We start from the raw sequence: 18,849 nt of genomic DNA on the forward strand, positions 1-18,849 counted from the left end.
CATGAATGAACTACGCATTTAAACGGATGTAGAAAATTTAGACCCTTCTCTGAAAAAAGGCATGCTGTTCCTGCCTTAAAAAAATCACAAACTACTGCTGCAGATTAGATGCAACGCAGAACTCTATGGTATGCTGAGAAGAGCGTCAGAATCATCTAGGTCACTGTGCTGGCCTGCTCTCTTCGGACTGGCTACTGTCTCTAGCACATCACAGCACTGCCCACAGTCTAAGCAGCTGTCTGCTGTGAGAGTGACCCCACAGGCTGCAGCTACAGTGTACAGGCCGAGCAGCAGAAATTATTTTCCCAGCACCGACTCCAGTAAGTCAAAAAAGAACGTGGGGTTTAATGTTCCTCCTGGGAGGGATCAGAGATTTGCCCAGTGCAAACTGACTCACCAGTAGAGTAAAGGGTTAATGTGCCTGCTGCAAAGAACGTGCTTCATGCACATCACAGAACCTAATGTTGCTAAAAGGGATTAATTTGGTTAGAAATGTATTCTTATTAGCAAACCCAACCCCAACTGCTGTAGTACGTTTTCAATCCTCAGTTTGTGCCCCTCCAGATCAAACAAAATATACTGCTCTGTTACACAATTATTTTACTGTACGATCAGCTCACACGGATACTAGATGAGTGCCCTTCCATATATCCTTCCATATATGTTCCCCTCGTCTTCATTACTTGATTTTGCTTGCGAGAATGTGTCACTCATAGTCGTTGAATGGCACTCATAAATACACTGAAATGACGAAAATGTCACACGTAGTAATCTGGAACCTTGGCAGCTATGGATAAGTCAAACTTAAAAGTACATTCCTACTTTCTACATGCATTGTATGCTGTCCAGGGCCTGCCCTAGGGGTAGGGTGGCCAGAGGTCCGGGATTTGTCTAGACAGTCCCGGTGTTTCGAATACTGCCCCATGTCCCGACATTTGTTACAAAAACAGATACATTTCCTGGGTTTGAGAGAGGGTCGAGTGAGCGTGCTGCGTGCACATTTATCACTGCTCAGTAGGCTCACGTTCACACCGGCCATCTTATGACACCGTGTACAGAGTTTTGTTTAAAAGACTCTCCTGCTGTGACTTCAGGCAACACACCATGATTTAATGGGGGTGAACCCCCCCCCTGCAGAGCTTAACACTTGAGTCCAGAATCACAAAGCTCCCCTTACAACACACTGCAGCATGGCTAAGGAAATCTTTAATTTCATGCTTCAGTTGCATGAAAATAGAGAGTTCCTTGGCCGCATTCTGTGGGAGTTCCATAAGCTGTCCACACACAGTACATAATATATCGGAGAAGTCACTGAACTAGAAATAGGGCTAAATTTTGGCACTGGTCAGTGCAGTATCAACATTTAGCTCTATCTCAATGCAATGGCCGTCACGGTTCTTTGTTCGGAAAACCTGGTCACTCTGGCTCAAAGTTTCAGAAATCTTGCATCGGCATCGCCTCTACTAAGTTAACTAATGCAGGGAAAAAGACCCTATCCAGATGTCTCCTACGGAGTTAAGGCCAACCAACGCTAAATATTGCGTGCTGTCGCTGTAATAAACGAGAACACCGAACTTCTCGCCGATAAGTGCAATGATGCACCATATTGCCACTACGCATGTTCAGGTTGAAAGTGTTACACTGAGCATGCGCGCTAGAGCATCATCTCTGCTCCGAAAGTGCCCGGTTAATTCCTGACTGAATGAGATGCAGGAGATGCACAATAGGTCGGAGCTGGCAGGTGGAAGAGCCCGTTACTTTCCGGATAATTATAGAGGCGGAGTTTTTCGAGTTTGTCTGCCTAGCCTAGTTGTTTACTTTCTCCGTGTTCGTACTAGGTGAGTGCTCCTCCTAATCCGTTATACGGTTCAGGGGACGCTCTGAAATTCATCTTGAAAATTCCAATAAACAAGAGAGAAATGAACGGCCAAGATTCAGATGAGGTAAGTGTGATTGATGTGCGTAGAAGCTTTAACATAATAACTTCAGAAACGACGTGCCAAGCGCTGTCCTGTGTACTCTTAAAACACCGGGGCAGGCGATGGGCTAGTGAGTCGATATTTTTGTAACGTAAAACAAGCAAATAAAACCCCTTCCAGACTACTGCCGAAAATGCTGTAAAGCAGAAAAAAACGATCCTAAATGTAACTATTTTCGTCTCTTTAAAAAAAAAAAAAGACTTTTATACGTATGGCCCCATCTCGTTGTGTTACAACCTCGGCAGTGCATCACATATATATATATATGATTGTAGCGTGCTTTCCACTGGTCGCGTACCTTTGGTTTCTAGCTGTCAGTCGAATTTTATTTTGATTGGAGGTCTCAAAATAGGTATTTAGGCTACAGCACCTGTTTTTTGAAGGGCCAGTACCCGGACCCGGCAGGACCAGCCGCACTTCAAACCTTGGTAGCAATGTAATATGTTCTAATTTGAATAAACATGCCTCGTCTTTACATCGCTGCAACGTCCTAGAGACACATTTGGAAGCCATTTAAATCAAAATAAAGTTTAATCTACCAAGGAGAACGTAGTTTGGTTACTTTCTGATAATCAAGGACAAGAAATTCAGAATATTTTGGCTTTGTCTGTTAAACAGAATAGGTGCACACTTTGGTGAGCTCTATAGCTCACATTTTAACATCTTGCTGCGCTCTTTAGTGTTGATGGACAGCTATGTAGTCATGCTTCGGTTGCAGTACTTGTGCTGCTAATGTACCATAATCAGTTGACCTAATATGTGCAATGTCACCTTCACCACTTAGTGATGGGGTGATGCTGCCATATATTGCTTTAGTTGATGATGATGATGAAGAGCTACTCATAGTCAGGGCTAAGACGCCTGCTCCTCCTGGTCTATGCACAACAAAAACATCGCAGATAATTATTAAAAGAAATACTTCACACTGGAACACAACTCTTGACAGCAAACATTGTTTACTTGTGGGTCAATACGTTTTTTGAGAGTCTGGCCGACAACTCTGTGTGTTGATGTGCTGGAACTTGAGCCACAATCAGTGGCCCTCTTTTAAAGAAGAGCATTTCCCTTAAGCTCTGTTTCATTTGATAACAATCCTTTATTCGTTTATAGACATTCAAGCACTGTGTAATCAGCATGCGATATTCTATAAAAAGTAGAACAAGTGTAAACAGTTGAGCATCCAAAAATCAGCAGTGAAAGTGTGATCCATTACCACAAAGCAATAATAAACCAAAGTACTGATTCTGCAATATACAATTTTAATTTTCAGTTTTCACTATTCGAAAATAAATACAAACTTCCAAACATTGGACAAAGTAGTTATCAGTTCAATCAGACGTTACCATCTCGTGGCTGCTAAGCTCTCTTGAGTTCAAATCAAATCAAATTTCTTTATTCGGTACTTAAAAAGTACCATTAAAGAGCATGAAAATACATACATACAATGTTTAAAAGCGTTTTAAATAACAGTTTTAAAAAATCCGATTAAAAAATAGATTTAAAAAAGGAGAACAATACATCATTCAACATTCATCAATAGAGGTCTTATACTGGCATTGGTTCAGTCTATGAAATGGTGGAGTGGACAGTTGTTTCCCTGGTATTCCTAAGTCTTATGGCAACCTTAATGAAGCTTATAACACATAACAAAGTATATGGATCTGGGGCTTTTTGTAAAAAAAGAAGGGCTACTTTAGCATGTTTCAGTCTTTGGTTTTTCAGAATCCTAACTAAAAACTTTCTTCTAGGGTCTGAATAAAAAGGCCATAATAAAACAAAGTGAAGGGTATCCTGCGGAGACCTAGTGTCGCAGCCGCAGGTACCCTTCAGCTCTACCGTACGTGTAAATCCTGCAGGCACGGCCAATAAATGGTGAAGAAGATTCAGATGGAACCTAGTCATATAAAATCTTTCCTGCGCATTGTACATTACCGCTAGGTATGGTTCCATTCTGTATATTGTGCTTGTTAATAAGCCGTGAGCCACCACGGATGTTTTCCTATTTTCAGCGTGGGCCCTTCTGGCTGTTACCCATGTACTGAATAAGTTTTTGGCCAGAGTTTTATTCTGGGCGGTCATCAACTCCGGCTCAAAGAACAGGTTCTTACAGCCAATACATTCCATGGTGTCCTTTACATATTTGAGCCATGGAATCTGCCCCCCTCTATCCCGGCTCAAGCAATCCTGGATGATCTGTCTGCTGAGGCTGGCCTCGGGGTTTGTCCAAATCTTAATCCAGGCCAGGATGGGTCGAACCATAATTTTGTCCTCAATATATGGCTCGCCCAATTCCATATGTGTTATGTGTGAGGGGGTGCTTTGAGGAACCTTTAGTAATTTTTTGAAAAATGTATTTTCCTCAGCTTGTATCTGGTAAACTTGATTAGTTTTGCAACCCCAGACTTCTGCTCCATATGACACCTTAGCGCAGGAGACCGCCCTATAGACGTTCAGTATCTGTTCTGGTGACCATCTTCCTAGCCTCCTTCCATAGGCCATTATGGCGCCCGTTGAGGCCACCAGTTTGGTTGCGTGTTTTTCCGCCAGGTTCTTGAATTCCAATTTCTCGTCAAAGAGAACACCTAGGTAAGAGAAGGACTTGACTCTTCCTAACCTGTGTGACCCTATGCTATGCGAAAAGGGCTTTTTTGAGTTTAGGCCTATAGACATAACAAAAGATTTGTCCAGATTTGCTGAAAGGTCCAATGAGTTCATAAAATTAACAAAACCATCTATTAACTTTTGCAGACCCAATGGAGTGCGGGCTAGCAGCACCGCGTCGTCCGCGTACAAAAGGACGGGCACCGAGCGCTCGCCAATCTTGGGGGAATCCACTCCCAACTTTATAAGATCTTGATCCAAATTGTTAATATATAAAGAAAATAAAAAAGGGGCTAAAATGCAGCCCTGTCGCACGCCACTTGTGCAGGGGAATGGCTCAGTCTTCATTCCTTCTTTATTGTAACAAACTGCAGCTCTGGTCTCCCAGTGTAATGCCTTCAAGGTGTCCACTAATCCATGATCCACCCCCAGGGAGGTCATCAGGACCCATAACTTCTGTCTGTTGACACGATCAAAGGCCGCCGAGAGATCCATAAACCCCATGTGAATGGTCCCCTTGGCGGCAATGGTGTATTTGGTGGTGAGGAGATACAGGTTTAGACATTGGTCTGTTGTGGATCTCCCTTCTCTGAACCCATACTGTACATCTGTTAAAATGTGATTGTCCTCTGCCCAGACTTGTAAACGATTTAAAATCACTCGTCCCAGAACTTTGGCCGTGACGTCTATCAATGAGATGGGGCGGTAACATTGAGGGTCGCCACGGCTGCCCTTTTTGTGAATTGGGACGATGGTTGCCGAGGACCAAGAACGGGGCAGTCCTGCCACTACTGCCTTGTTCAAAACTCTAGTAAGTATAGGTGCCCATAAGTCAGTGTTGCTCAGGTAGAGATCAGGGGGGATACCGTCGGGGCCTGGTGCTTTGGTTTTTGAGAGTCCTTGGATAGCTGATTTTATTTCACCCAGCGAGAATTCTAAACTTATGGATACTGCTGGTTTTACACCTTCTTCTTGTGATGCTATTCCAATGTGGTTATAAAGATCACAATAGTGATTATACCATTGATTAGGGAGAATGGCATTCACTATGTCTGGCCCCCTTGGATCTTTAAAACATGGGTCATTTATAACTCTCCAAAAAGCCGTCATGTCGCCCCTCTCTGCTGCTTCCCTTAAATCCTCCCATGCTTGGTTTTGTAGGTTTTTTTTGCACATTTTCAGGGCTTTTTTGTAATTGGATCTGCTCCCTGCTATTTTGGCCTTGTCCTTTGGTTTGTCAGTGAGGCATTTCTTAAGATCTTTCAGTGCCTTGGTGCAGTCGTGATCAAACCAACGTGGGGTCAAGGACCCTGTAGTTCCTTTTCGAGGGGAGGATTTCAGTAAAGTATCTACGAGTTGGGCGATTTCTTCAAAGGCCCTAACCACAGTTAATCCACCCACATTTTCATCCAGGCATACTTGTATTTGTTTTTGGCCCTTCGTTACAAGGTTAAAATAAAACGTTTCTCCATTGATCTTAGCCCACTTCAGCCTTCTTCCTTGAGCTGTCGTCTGTTCTATGGCCTCGGGTACACCCTCTGCCGTTCTGAGGTTCATACCTTTGAGATCCAATACCAGTGGATTATGATCGCTAAAAGGGCTAGTTACGATTTCAAAATTTATAATCCATTTTTTGAGTGTTGGGGACATCATGACAAAATCTATGTAGGAGTGGCAACCCCAACCTTTATAAGTTGGGTTAGGTTGCTTTGTAATGCCTATCGTTATTAAATCCATTATAAATAGGGCTCCCGGTTTTATGGTATTTATTTTTTTGCCATTTCCGTCTGTATTTATCCATATTTATTTTTCGAACATTTTTTCTGTATTTATCCACATTTATTTTTGCCACAAGCAAAAGATGACGCTACAGCTAGTATTTTTCCACATTTATTTAAATTGACACTGCAAAGCAAGGAGCTTGTAAATAAGCCCCAATCTGTGATCTCTGTTGAAGGCCTAGAGGCAGGCAGGACACAGGTCATGCTGGGTCATTAGATTCCTGCTTGGGGAGAAAGGAAGATGATTGCTGTTGGGTAGAACTTAACCCCCACTCTTTGTTCCTGTTTAAAAGATTTAAGCCTATTGGCTTGAATTCCCATGATACAAACGTGCAGAGCTGTGTTCAGTGTGATAATTCGTTTTTTGTTTAATACACTCCTGGCACTGCAGGTTGGCGCACACAGTGCACGTCAAGTGTGACACGCTTTAGAATAATTTTTAATTATTTAATGCACATGCACTCTGTGTTGTTTAATGAAACATTTAATTTCGCTTCATGCAGCCTGCCTGTTGGAATGCAACAAACATTTTAAGATATTATGAAAGCGTTTAAAAAATAAAATGGCACGGTGTGTGATGTACATAGTTAATTGTAAAATACACACTTTTTAAAAGTGATTTTCCACATACAGAACGTCATGTAACATTAAGAACAAAATCGTGTCTCCCAGTTCTCAAGCTCAAGAAACATTGAGCCTCGACTTCTCTCTCCTCTTCTACCTCCTCCAACGCTCCCTCAACCACCACCCCTTGCTTCACCACTTCCATTCTCCCTCGGGGGTTCCCCTCACATATCATATTGACTGGGCAATCCTGTTGAACCAGCCGACAAAGCATTTTCCCCAGTGCCCATCATAACCTGTGGAATGTCTATGATGTCGATTCCCCAGTGGATCACTTTCCAGCTAGGCCATCACCCCCAAATCACACACCTACTTATACAAAGGGTTTCTGCTTTCCACAAGGTGTGTAGTGTAGTACCGGGCCGTCATATTTACATTGCTAATCCGTGCACCTCACAAAACGAGTCCTAGTAGAGCTAGTCACATATTGATTGCAGTCGCATTACACACAAGCCAGTGACTGCTGCTCTCACGGATAGCACACCACAGAACAGGGTAGCTGATGTACCCACACGAGTGGGAAAGTGATCAGCTGTAGAGGGACCACAAGATGGGAAGAACAGTTGTAGCTTGCCGTCTAGAAAGGGGGGAGGGGGCGCACTTTTTATTTCCACGTGTCAAGCACCGGCTCTGCATCCCCAGAGGTAGCTGCTTTCCAGACCTGCTAATTCCATCAGGGAGCGGAGTCCGTCCTAATCTGACTCTGGCAGGGGCTGTAAAAGGGGTGAAATAACAAAGCAGCCTCATTAACAAATAAATGGTCTTTCAAAGACCTGTGAAGTACTCGGGTGCGGCTGGCAGCTCTGTGTGCGCATGGGAAGCTGTCACATCTTAACCCTCTAAGGTAGGGGAGACACCAGACGGCAGCACAGCAAAATATACTAGTATTTTCCCATTTTTTATATATAAATACAGATAAAGGAAAACTTGTTTTCCGTCTGTATTTATATGTAAAAATCCGTAAAAACGGAAAACCGGGAGCCCTAATTATAAATGATAGGTTATGCCTCTTTATAAATTTCTCCATCTCCTTGCCTTCAATGGTGTGAGCAAAATGTGGCCCCTTTAAGTTCATACATCGTGACCAATCCTTGTTTATTGGTCTTAGTTTTTCACAAAGGTGGCAGTTAAAATCTCCTGCTAGAATGGTATATGGTGACCCCTTAGCATAATTGGTTGAGGGCATGTTTTTGAGGTGGTCATCTAGTTCTTTCATAGTATTATTTCTGCCACCTGGTCCCACTGCATTGTACCAATTTATCAGGGTGATTTTTAGGCCCTTGTGGGAGAAGCCAATCGCTTGCATGTTTGTGGAGTCCCAGCTCAGATTCGTCCAATCCCCCTGGATCCGAAGATCTACATATGTGATGAGGCCGCCAATAGCTCTTCCGGAAGGCGCCCTTACTGCGGGGACCTCAAAACTTTTGAACCCTTCCAATAAAAACTGATTGGGTTCAACAGCCCAGGTCTCCTGGAGGCAGATGATGTTGAAACTGGTTATGAAAGCTCTCCACTCCTTCACATTATATTTGGCTGCCACCCCTGCAATATTCCAGGATATAACTCTTATGCCAGAGTCGGACTCAACCTTGTTTGAGCCAGCCACCCTATTACTGCTGGCTAGTGCCTCCCCCCTGCCACTGAGGTGTCCATCTTATCTGGCAAGAGTCCATTCCTTGGCTCGCTTATCTGCCCAAACCTTAATGTGTCCTTTGTATCAAGTACTCTTGATTCACCGGTGGGTACCCTCAAGGCACTGCCTATCTCTACTGGGGTAGTAAGTGGCGAGCGCTCTATATCTTGGGTTCTTTCCACTAAACTACCCTTGATCGAATGAAGTTGGCAGTTACTATTCCATTCAAGTCAATCGAGATTATCTAAGGCAGAGTACCTATTCCAGTGTGCATGCATTGCTGCTAGAGGATTGTAAAGGGGGAAAGCCTGCCATGGAGTCTGCCAGTTGTCTGCTCTATATGGCCCCGAGGAATGTGGGGTTATGTTTGCTCGAGCCCTGTTTGGTTGAATAGGTCTATGTAAAGATGGCAAGGGATAGAAATAAGATAAAGGTAAGGGGTGTATGTTGGTATGTGATCCCACCGAGGGAGAGTTACAAATATGGGTGACTACAGAGGTATCTCTGAAGTTAATTGTGATAACATCCCCCGTGATAGTTTTCGCGCCATTTCCTATCCATTGCCCCCTTCTGACGGACAGTATTTCCCCAGACATATGCAAAGGTAGTGGCTGGTTAGATCTTAACCATTGTACGCACTTGTTCCTCAGCTCTACTTCATTCTCTCTTTTTCCTTCCTTTAGGGGCGGTACACCCGTTAACACAACTACATATGGTAGTGCTTCCGGCGGTAGATTAATCGAGAGGAACCGCACTCCCATTTTATCCCTTGCTGCAGGTATCGGTATAGGGGTCTTCGCTTTAGTGGAGTTCCCTATTTTTGCGTTACTTTCGGTATCCTTGCCTAGTGATGGGGAGCTCTTACCTTGCTTGTTACTTGCCTTCGGGGCTGTGCCATTTGCGCTAGGGGGTGGATGATCATGAGTTTTTGCCGGCGTTTTATTTAGTAGGGCATCGCTTTTATTTTGTTTAGTAGAGTTTTTATCAGGCGCTGTCTTGCCGTTATTGTCACACTTTTCAGCCCCTCGTCCAGCCTTATCCTGATTGTCTGGTATTACAGTTGATGCTTGTGTCACCGGTCTAGTGGGACCTAACACTCTGTTGTTTATTACCGATGTTAGTCTGTCCAATTTCTACATTAGGGGCTTAAGCTGCGCGCTAATTGTCTCCTCCAATTCCGTCTTGAGATCTGACACCATACTGGCTACCCAACAGGGTATGCCAAGTGAGGTGTTGGCCATTGGGGTTTAAGATTGTGATTGGGCTTTGAATGATCGATCCCCCCCTTTTTGCTAATCTGCTTGCCAGCACTGTTCTTCCTAGACCTCTGGGCAGTTTTACCTGGGTTTCTAGTTTGTGGGGCAGCTCGAGGTGTCTGCTCTCGAGTTACAGAATCTGCCTCTCTAGCTGTGTTTATGGGCGTGTCTTTGTTTGGCTGTGCACATGGGAGGTCTGCAAATGAGGATGTTAACGAAAAACTTGTATCCGGTTCATCTATTAAAGTTATCACCGGACCATCCTCTGTGTCCTGAATAGCCACTGTAGATGCTATCGACAGTCGCCTTTCGGTGTTTTGGATAGCGGTTGCCACGACCCCGATAGTCTGTTGCAGCATTTTATCTATATCGCAGTTAAAGTTGGTCGTGGTGGATCGACTTTCTGTCTAGTGTTGGATCTCAAGGTAGGCATTCTGTTTATTTTGGTCCCCTTCCTCATGCTTTCACAGTCGGTTGGTCAGCACTACAACAATACGACAATACACACGGGTCGCACCCCTCTCCTAAGTGAACCTAGTAATGACCAATAGGTTTATATCAGTTAAGTTCGGGTGCGAGGGAAAATGCCACTTCCGTCTCCCCACGTGCCTTAATGGTAAACCAAACAGTACCTTCAGTGTTACGAATCCTGGCAGGAGGACAGAGATTGATGGTATGGCCCAGCCCGGCCTCGTTTGGCCTCGGAGGGCCGTAGAGGGCCCGCCCTTTGCCCGGGCTTCGCCCGGCGCTCCCGCGACGCGGGTAGGGCTGATCAGATTTATGCGCCGGCAGGCAGGCGCGCTCTCTGGTCCCGCGGTGTCTTCCTGGTCACGGGGCAGCTGGGAAGGGTAGTTTTTTCAACCCTCTCGGTCCCCCCCTCTCAGCGGCTGCTCCGAGAACAACGGCGGAGGGAGACCGGCGCGGTACACCCACAGGGGCTCCGCCTCCAGCAGCACCACGCCTGGCAGCCTGAAAGGTATTGTGGAGTTTCGCTAATGCTTGGTGTCAAGCCCCCCAATGCTTGGTGTCAAGCCCCCCTCTTGAGTTATTAAGTACTTGAGCATGGGACAGGTGATTACTTTATCTCTTTCATCGTATCTTTGGGGCGATTCCATTAAAAATTAATGTATGTTCAGTGCTACATCTGCTGATTGAGTCTCTTAGGTAGTTTAAAAACCTGGTCTCAACACCATCTTATGTTGACAAGATAGTATTTTGAGTGTGGTCAGTGAATGCATATACCCTGAGATGACCTCTGTGAAATACATCCGCAAGACACTTTTTTAACAGAGCCTTGGCTCCTCTATTTAAACATAATTTTGGGATAAGTAAAATTCCATCTCAGATAGATACTGGGTTTACTTCTGATCTCGTGTTTTTCTGGCTGCATAAAGATATTCCTAGAGTAAATATTAGGAAGGAATTATGACGAACTTCATTTCTTTTGTTTTGAGTAATCCACTCATACTTTCACGGCTTTAAGAATTGACTGAAAATAATTTTCGCTTGACATATATTTTAACATGGCATGCAAACATCAGTTTGATTTGTACAAGCATTTTGGCAAACGACTGTTAGGCCATGTCTGAAGGTCATATAGACCTCTTGGCACGGGTAAGTGGGCAGTAGTTGTGACAAGTACTGTCTATTGATTCGGAATCCTCTTGTACTAGGTACTTTTGTAAGCTTACTAAAATCCCAGGTGCCTCATTTTTAGGCTTTGTATTTCAAGGTGTGACAAGGCCAAACATTCAAAACTTACTATTGGATTGCCATGATGTACGTTTGAAAGCTCATGTACAAATAACACTGAACAAATGCAATTAATTGGTTATCTAGTCGATGCTACATCTATATAAAAGAGTTGGAGTTGTATTCAAGTAAGGTTTAGTAGCTAAGTGAAATGTGATAATTTGCTAGTTAAATACATTTCTACACACTGTGGATAAACTGCAGTAGTTGCTGCTCCATCTCGGAGTCGGCACTAAGGCCCAGATGTAGGTATTAGCAAATTACCGAATGGTAAATACCGAATTTTACCGATTCGGTAAATTTACCGAATCGGGAAATATACCGATTCTGTAAATAAAATGCCCCCTACATGCCAAATCACAAATACCGGTTGGTAACGGCCGAAATCGGCCGTTACCGACCGGTAATAGGCCACCTACATCTGGGCCTAAGAGGACACAGGAAATTCTGCATGCTCAGTATCTTGAAATGCCGTTTGTTCACTCCTTGCTAGCCTGCACACTCACTGCAGAATGTTTTGTGAGTTTATCTGTTTAGTTGTACTTTGAATTTGGTGGGTGCACAATAGTACCATCCGTTTTTTGATACTCCAAGGTTAGTCTCTGGTGAGCAGAGTTCTGGGTAATAAGGGGTTGCTGCAGCGGTTGGGGGTGTCCCATACATGTTTGATGGTTTAAGCAGAGATGCCCGGTCTCAAGGAATCAATACTTTCTGTGGTGGAAGTGTATGGTGCTAGTCTGGGTCTCAACAAACGGAAAATGTCTTTGTAGAAGGTCTGCAGGTGAAGTGACCACTCAGTCCTGTTGTTGGTAGTAGTCTGCAATGGGAAAAGCACAAGAAGGCCCACAAACACATGAGTATTGGAGGAAAAAAGGGACCAGTAGGCCAAATGGAAGGCCGAGCACCTGTTCAGCCCATTGACATACACATGTTCATTCAAGAGCATCATGAGCTCTAGTCTTAATTCGTAACTGTCTCAGGTGCAGTAGCCCTGGGGTTCTCTCTAAAAGTAAACATTGCAAGAGGCAATAAAAAACGACCTCTGTCTCACAGCGATGGTTCTTAGGTCCGACTGGGTGTCAGCAGCACTAATGGCAGGGTTCCAAGATGCTGATCCTTCTTTTATTTCCAATAATATTTTTATTGGTTTCAAATGCTCTAGCAACCAGCAATAAACATACATAATATGACAGCCTTTATGCGCTTGGTCTACAGTATTAGATACAATCTCCGCTATAGTTTCCTCTGTTCCGGATGCGTTATTTGTCCGCATGCCAATCAGCAATGTGCATGGCCTCCTAGTCTGATATCAAGGATGGCTGGAGCGGCCGTCTTCAAGCCCCCCTCTACCTATTCCGCCACCCTCACCCCTCAGTTCCCTCCCGCTTCATACACCCTCGTGCTTTACAGATTTTTTCCCATAACCTTACACAATCCATTACTGTTTCCTAATTACCCTGTGTCTGTGAGTCCCAGAACCCCACCTTTGTGCTATATCACATTTTGCACCCATGCATCCCATATTTATCAGTAATTTTTGGTATCTCGTGTGATCTGTTGGGCCCACACCCCAAAGATTACAAACTTTGGCGTCAGTTCCAGCTGAACCCTTCCAATGTTGTGCTTATCCCCTCCCAGTATGTTTAGTTCCAGCTGAACCCTTCCAATGTTGTGCCTATCCCCTCCCAGTATGTTTAAATGCCGGGGCAGCTGCTGCTGATCGTTCTTGAGGTTATTTAGGGGAGGAACTCGACCCACTAAACAGTCTGAATCATTCTGTGGTCAGAGCAACAGTAGGCTTTCTTTCTCATGCATCCCGTGTGCCTGACTCCTAAAGAAGGCCACCAACCGGACCCTGTCCCGGACGTGTCTTTACTCTCCAGGTTTGGCTTGAGCTTCAACTTCAGGTAAAAAAAGGTAAACCGAGAACCAGGTTCACAAGACCAGTGCAGTCTCACGGTAACCGATTTCCCCATCATTCTAGCAGGGTTCCAGATTCTTTGATAAGGATAGACAACCCATAATGCTAGCAGAGAGTGATCTGCAGCTATTGCAAGGGCTGCACTTCTCTTGAGAGAGCTGTACGCAGGATGCATGAATGGGTAGGGAACACAACCTGTTGTTACAGTTGAAAGTAGAGGAGATGTAGCTAGCCATTTCTTTTGTGCTGTATCTTCTTTCAGGCCATTTGTGATCTTGCTGAAACCAGTGGGGTACCCCCTCTTTGCCCCTTTCAAAGGTATTTTGATCCACACCAGACATTTTGCTCTTCTGGCTATTCTGTGTAGAGATGACTGATAGCACCATATCATTTTCTGTTCCTTGTCCCAATATGATATCAATGGTCTACGGCCCACTTAATCCACTGGGATTGTGAATTTACTGTGAGATGTGAAGTAACTTGTCCTGATAAGTACATCCCTCATCTACAGCCTCCAAGTCTTGATACATAAACATCTACTAATGTTTCTCTGTTCATTACCCAGTGTCCCTACAGTGTTATGGTTGCATTTGCATAGTGCTTCATGCCCCTGGTAAGTGCCAATGCAGTTTATGAGTCTGGTAGTGATATATGGCATGGGCTGGGTATCGTTGGACGGGTATGGCTTTGTAATGTGGTCTGTGTGAATAGTATTTTTCTGTCATGCATGCATTTTTATTGCTTTGCATAATGATTGGCTGCTCCTTTGCGGGTTTTGGCACCTTTGCTGTTATGCTAACAGAGCCCTGCCCACTGTCCTACTTTGGGCAAGCTACTCCGAGAAGGGTTGGTGTACACATCATTGATCTCTTCCTCCACCTTCTGTACTTCATTTGACAATGAAATGTGTGACAGGCAGTGGACCGACATGCCGCTGGGACCTGGTAGACATGCTCACCTAGTCAGGTAGGGAGTGGTGCGAACTATGATTCTACTGTACATCAGGCTTTTTAAAAGTTTGTTCTCCATTATTAATGTGTAAACAATACTACAAAATGTCCAGAAAAAAACAGTTTGTCAGCCTGTGAGCTTTCTGCAGGCTTATTTTCTTAGCAAAGAGTTCATTGTGCTCTGATTCATGCATGGAACACAATGTAAATTCTTTTGTACTCGCCTGCCCCTACAGTTTGACTTGACCACCCTGCTAGGGCATTCACAGTGTATCCAGTGTCGATTACGATGTTCCTTTTAAGTTCACATACCCTTACGTGAGGGATCATGATAAGGCATACTTATAAAACCTATGGAAATATTGAACACAGACACCCATGACATGGCAGTTTGTCAATGTTGTGTCATCATTTTTGGAATGTTTGTCACTCATACCAGACATTCTTTATTAAGAAGCAGATTAAAATGCTATTTTGCTGACATAAATTTGGAAAGAACGCAAGTGATTGAAAGACTTCAGTCTTCAGTTTTCTTTTCTGCTGGTGAAGAAACACATCTGTTTTCACAGAACCTGACTTTGACCTAACGTCGTCTTCTGATTAGATGGCCCATGTAACACCTAGAGTTTACCCACATCTTGAATTTGCTTACTTTAACCATTAATCCTTTCGGACACATAATCTTGAGCACATGTTCTAGTCTTCAATTTTTTGCCTCAAATATATGATGATAAGCAAGTAAGCAAAGCAACTCAATTTCCCTCCTCCACAAACACCTCTGGCCGTTGCTCTCTGAAATCCAGTTGAAGCCAGATTGCCTCTTTCAACTTCATTAGCATCATCAAGTGTAATGGGTGGAAGAGAAATATGAATTTATGGAATTTATTTAATTATTAATGTGGTCAAGATTTCATACGTGAGCCTTCGGATTGATTCCCTGGGCTGCATGCTCAAGGTACACAAGGGAGATTGCGATAGATGATGATTGTTCATGGGTCAGGTGTGTTTCCTACATTGGTGGGAAAGGTCCTTTGGTGTCATGCTGCATCATAGCGGTCTTCGCGTCCCTCTATGGAACGCAGTGTGCTACTACCATCGGATACGCAGGAGCACTGGTGTTGCCACTATGTGTAGTGTGAGAGAGGGTGAGTGGTAGGGTCAGGAGTGAATGATCAGTGAATGTTAAAAAATACCTAGCACTTGTGGAGTAGAAACATTTTAATATGCCTCGGTGCTGGTAATATAAAAAATGTGTGAGGCAGAGGTGTGTTCTATTAATGTACAAGACCTCCTGTGTGTGTCAACATGTTTCGAAGCGTGCTGCTGCTTCTTCAGGACGGGTACACAGATCCCTACCCACTCACATGAATTGTGTGACAATGTCAACAAAAAATTATCATGTGTAGACAGTTGATAAAAGCTACAAAGTGCGACACAATAGTCTCAATCTGATTTGTGAAAAAGGTAATTCCTTAATTTCAATTTGCAGTGCTGGCGCCAGTGGCATCATGAGCCTTTAAAACAATAGGGACCCGTGCTAATTGCACTATATACCAGGATACTACCTCGCATGATCGTCCCCCTCACGACTCTGCCTCACACATTTTTAATAATACCGGCACCGAGGCTGGTAGTAGCACGCCGCGTTCCGTAGAGGGACGCGAAGACCCCTATGATGATGCATGACCAAGGGCCCTTTTGGTGTGTGAGGGGTATTTAAGAAACATGATGTGCTTCCCACCAATGTAGGAAACACACCTGACCCATGATCAATCATCATCCATCGCAATCTCCCTTGGGTGGATCCTTTTGTTTATAAATAATTGTTTGGGGAGGTCGAATCCACCCTAGGTGTTCGTGTAGGACACCCTCTCTCCACTCCCTCCTTTGGTATTTATTGCATGGTCAAGATAGACAGATGATTTCTTTGTAGTTACTAAAGAGGCCAAACATTCTTATTCACCACTGCAATCTATGATGGTAGCGGCGCACAAAGTTTCCATTTCTTGCCCTAATTGGGATATTGATGTAATAACCTAGGGGCCCACCCCTTTTAAATTGCCCAATTTCTCTGTGTGAAATTCCGAAGCCTTTCTCTTCTTTATAACTCAACCACTCCAGACTCCACCTGCATAAGCTGCTGGTTTTCATAGAGGTGTAGCATCATTTTGGTGCTTTTTTTTGTTTCATTCAACCTAAGATGGGTTTTACCAAATCTAAGATATATAGTTTGGCTAATGTCACCCTTCCTTTGTTTTAACAATCAACCCAACACATCAAAATGTCTTTGTTGGCAAGCCTACATAAGAGGACATATATAGTGCCTTCCATCATTTTTTTGGTTTGACTAAAAAGTATCTCTCTATTTCAAAGCGTACTTTGTAGTAGGTTGTTTTGTGTTTTACAGTGTTCGTTAGTAATACTATTGAAGCTGTACATGACTTCTAGAAACCTCAGATTACTAAAGTATCATTCTAGAGTTCCCCTTCTATTTTCAGTCTGCAATAGAACTCAACATTTTCAATATAGTATTTGCTGCTTTACCAAGATGGTAGTTTTGTTCGTGGATTGATCCTTCGTGTTCTTTATAGACATTGCCTTGATCTTTTGGCATCACACATGGCTTAGTTCGAAGGTGATCAAAGTGCTGACCATTGAGACTCTAGCAGTGTAGGAGGAGTGCCATCTTCATACCTATCTCAAATCTCTGCCCTCCAATAACTTGCACATTGTTTTAAGATCCATGGTCCCACAAGATTGAAGTTCATATTGTGCCCTATTTTGCAATGATTAACTGAAGGCTATGGGCAAGGTTATATTAACCACTTCCGTGCTCATGACAAGCTGAGCTCGTCATGAGTTGCGCCACTCGCATGCTCATGACGAGCTCAGCTCGTCATGTAACGCGGCTTTTAGTAAAAATCCGCACAGCGCAAAAATAACCGCCGCACGCATGCGGTTAATAAGTGTGTGTAAGGGAGGGGGTCTTATGAGGATAATAATGGCCAATAGTCGTTCGTAGTTAGTGGATCGTTATTTATTTCACGATCAACAAAAGAAACAGCTAGTTCGGTCAGTCTCTGACTACACAACGAAGAGCAAGAAGCGAGGTCCTCAAGTTTCTTTTCACTTGGTCCGGGACTTCTTGACTTGGGTCTGCATCTCGGCGTCATGAAAAACAAGGAAAACACAAACCGACCATTACTGTCACATCCGAGTGCTTCGTTGATATGGAGGGTGGGAAAGGGGGAGTGATGAGTCACCGGGGCCCGACACCAAACGTAATTAATGTTTTTCACTGCGTTTTGTCCCAAGGAAAACAGCATTACCGGGAGTGAGACCCACAGTGGGGGTACCGGGTCCTCCCTCAGTCCTCCCTTATCGGTTCCCACCGTGTGAGACAAACAATCCCCTCAAACGGCCCCGTACCTTGTCCAGCCACACTTCCCCAGAAGTGCGGCAGGGCGGCTCGTGGTGACGGTGGCCTCCAGGCGTATTCCCTTTGTCTACTTCTCGACCTGGCAAGTCGTCGGCTTCTCGTCCTGGCAACGCGTCTGCTTCTCGTCCTGGCAATGCGTCTGCTTCTCGTCCTGGCAACACGTCTGCTTCTCGTCCTCGCAAGTCGTCGGCTTCTCGTTCTGGCAACGCGTCTGCTTCTCGTCCTGGCAATGTGTCTGCTTCTCGTCCTGGCAACACGTCTGCTTCTCGTCCTCGCAAGTCGTCGGCTTCTCGTCCTGGCAACGCGTCTTGAGCGGCGATCAGCTCCCGACTCCCTTCTCCGGCTTTCGCGCTGTGCTGTTCCGGGAACTCTTCTTTATCCGCCCCCCCGGGTGTTGATAGGTCGGAATCGCCCGACGTCAGAGGAGCGGAGTCCGCCTCCACCGGTGAGATCCAAGCTGCGTTAAAGGGACCGTAGGGTTCCTGAGGACGGGGTGGAAAGGAACAACAGTTAAGGGCCCCGCCCCGTTCCACGCTGATACAAGAGGCTCCGTGACAGTGTGGTAGATATTTGAAAAGCAAGTTATAAAAGTTGTGCCATTCTCTACTTGTGTGACCCTTGCAGGGAAGCACCATCCATCTATAATAAATGATATCTAAGAACAACTCACCCTATCCATTGTCCACCTTCTCCAGCCTTGCACAATCAACATCCAGAAAATAGATAATGATCCTGTAAGAGTATATAAGAGAACACTGAAGGTCATGTATAGCCTATACTAACCTTTACTGTAGATGAAGTAAATATGTCAGCTCTGAAAGCCTTGTAGGAATAATGCCACACACAACGTATCCATGCTATCCTGGAATGAGTCTCCACCCCCCATCATACCAGCTGTACTTGGGAATGGGGG

At 44.5% G+C, this 18,849-nt stretch overlaps 1 protein-coding gene across 5 annotated transcripts in view; it reads left to right on the forward strand.

Annotated features, from left to right (window-relative positions):
* LOC144818747 (uncharacterized) overlaps positions 1 to 18,849 on the forward strand; it is a 289,911-nt gene that overhangs the window by 114,804 nt on the left and 156,258 nt on the right. The window contains exon 1 of one of the 5 annotated variants that reach the window (XM_078676451.1): positions 1,688 to 1,943. The exons of the other annotated variants lie outside the window; for them this stretch is intronic. Coding sequence (XP_078532577.1) covers positions 1,920 to 1,943 — 24 coding nt within the window. The 5' untranslated portion in view covers positions 1,688 to 1,919. Of the gene's footprint in view, positions 1 to 1,687; positions 1,944 to 18,849 lie in introns of those variants that run through there. 5 annotated transcript variants of the gene reach the window in all.

This window comes from Lissotriton helveticus, chromosome 2_1, assembly GCF_964261635.1.
Source record: "Lissotriton helveticus chromosome 2_1, aLisHel1.1, whole genome shotgun sequence".
Lineage (NCBI taxonomy): Eukaryota > Metazoa > Chordata > Amphibia > Caudata > Salamandridae > Lissotriton > Lissotriton helveticus.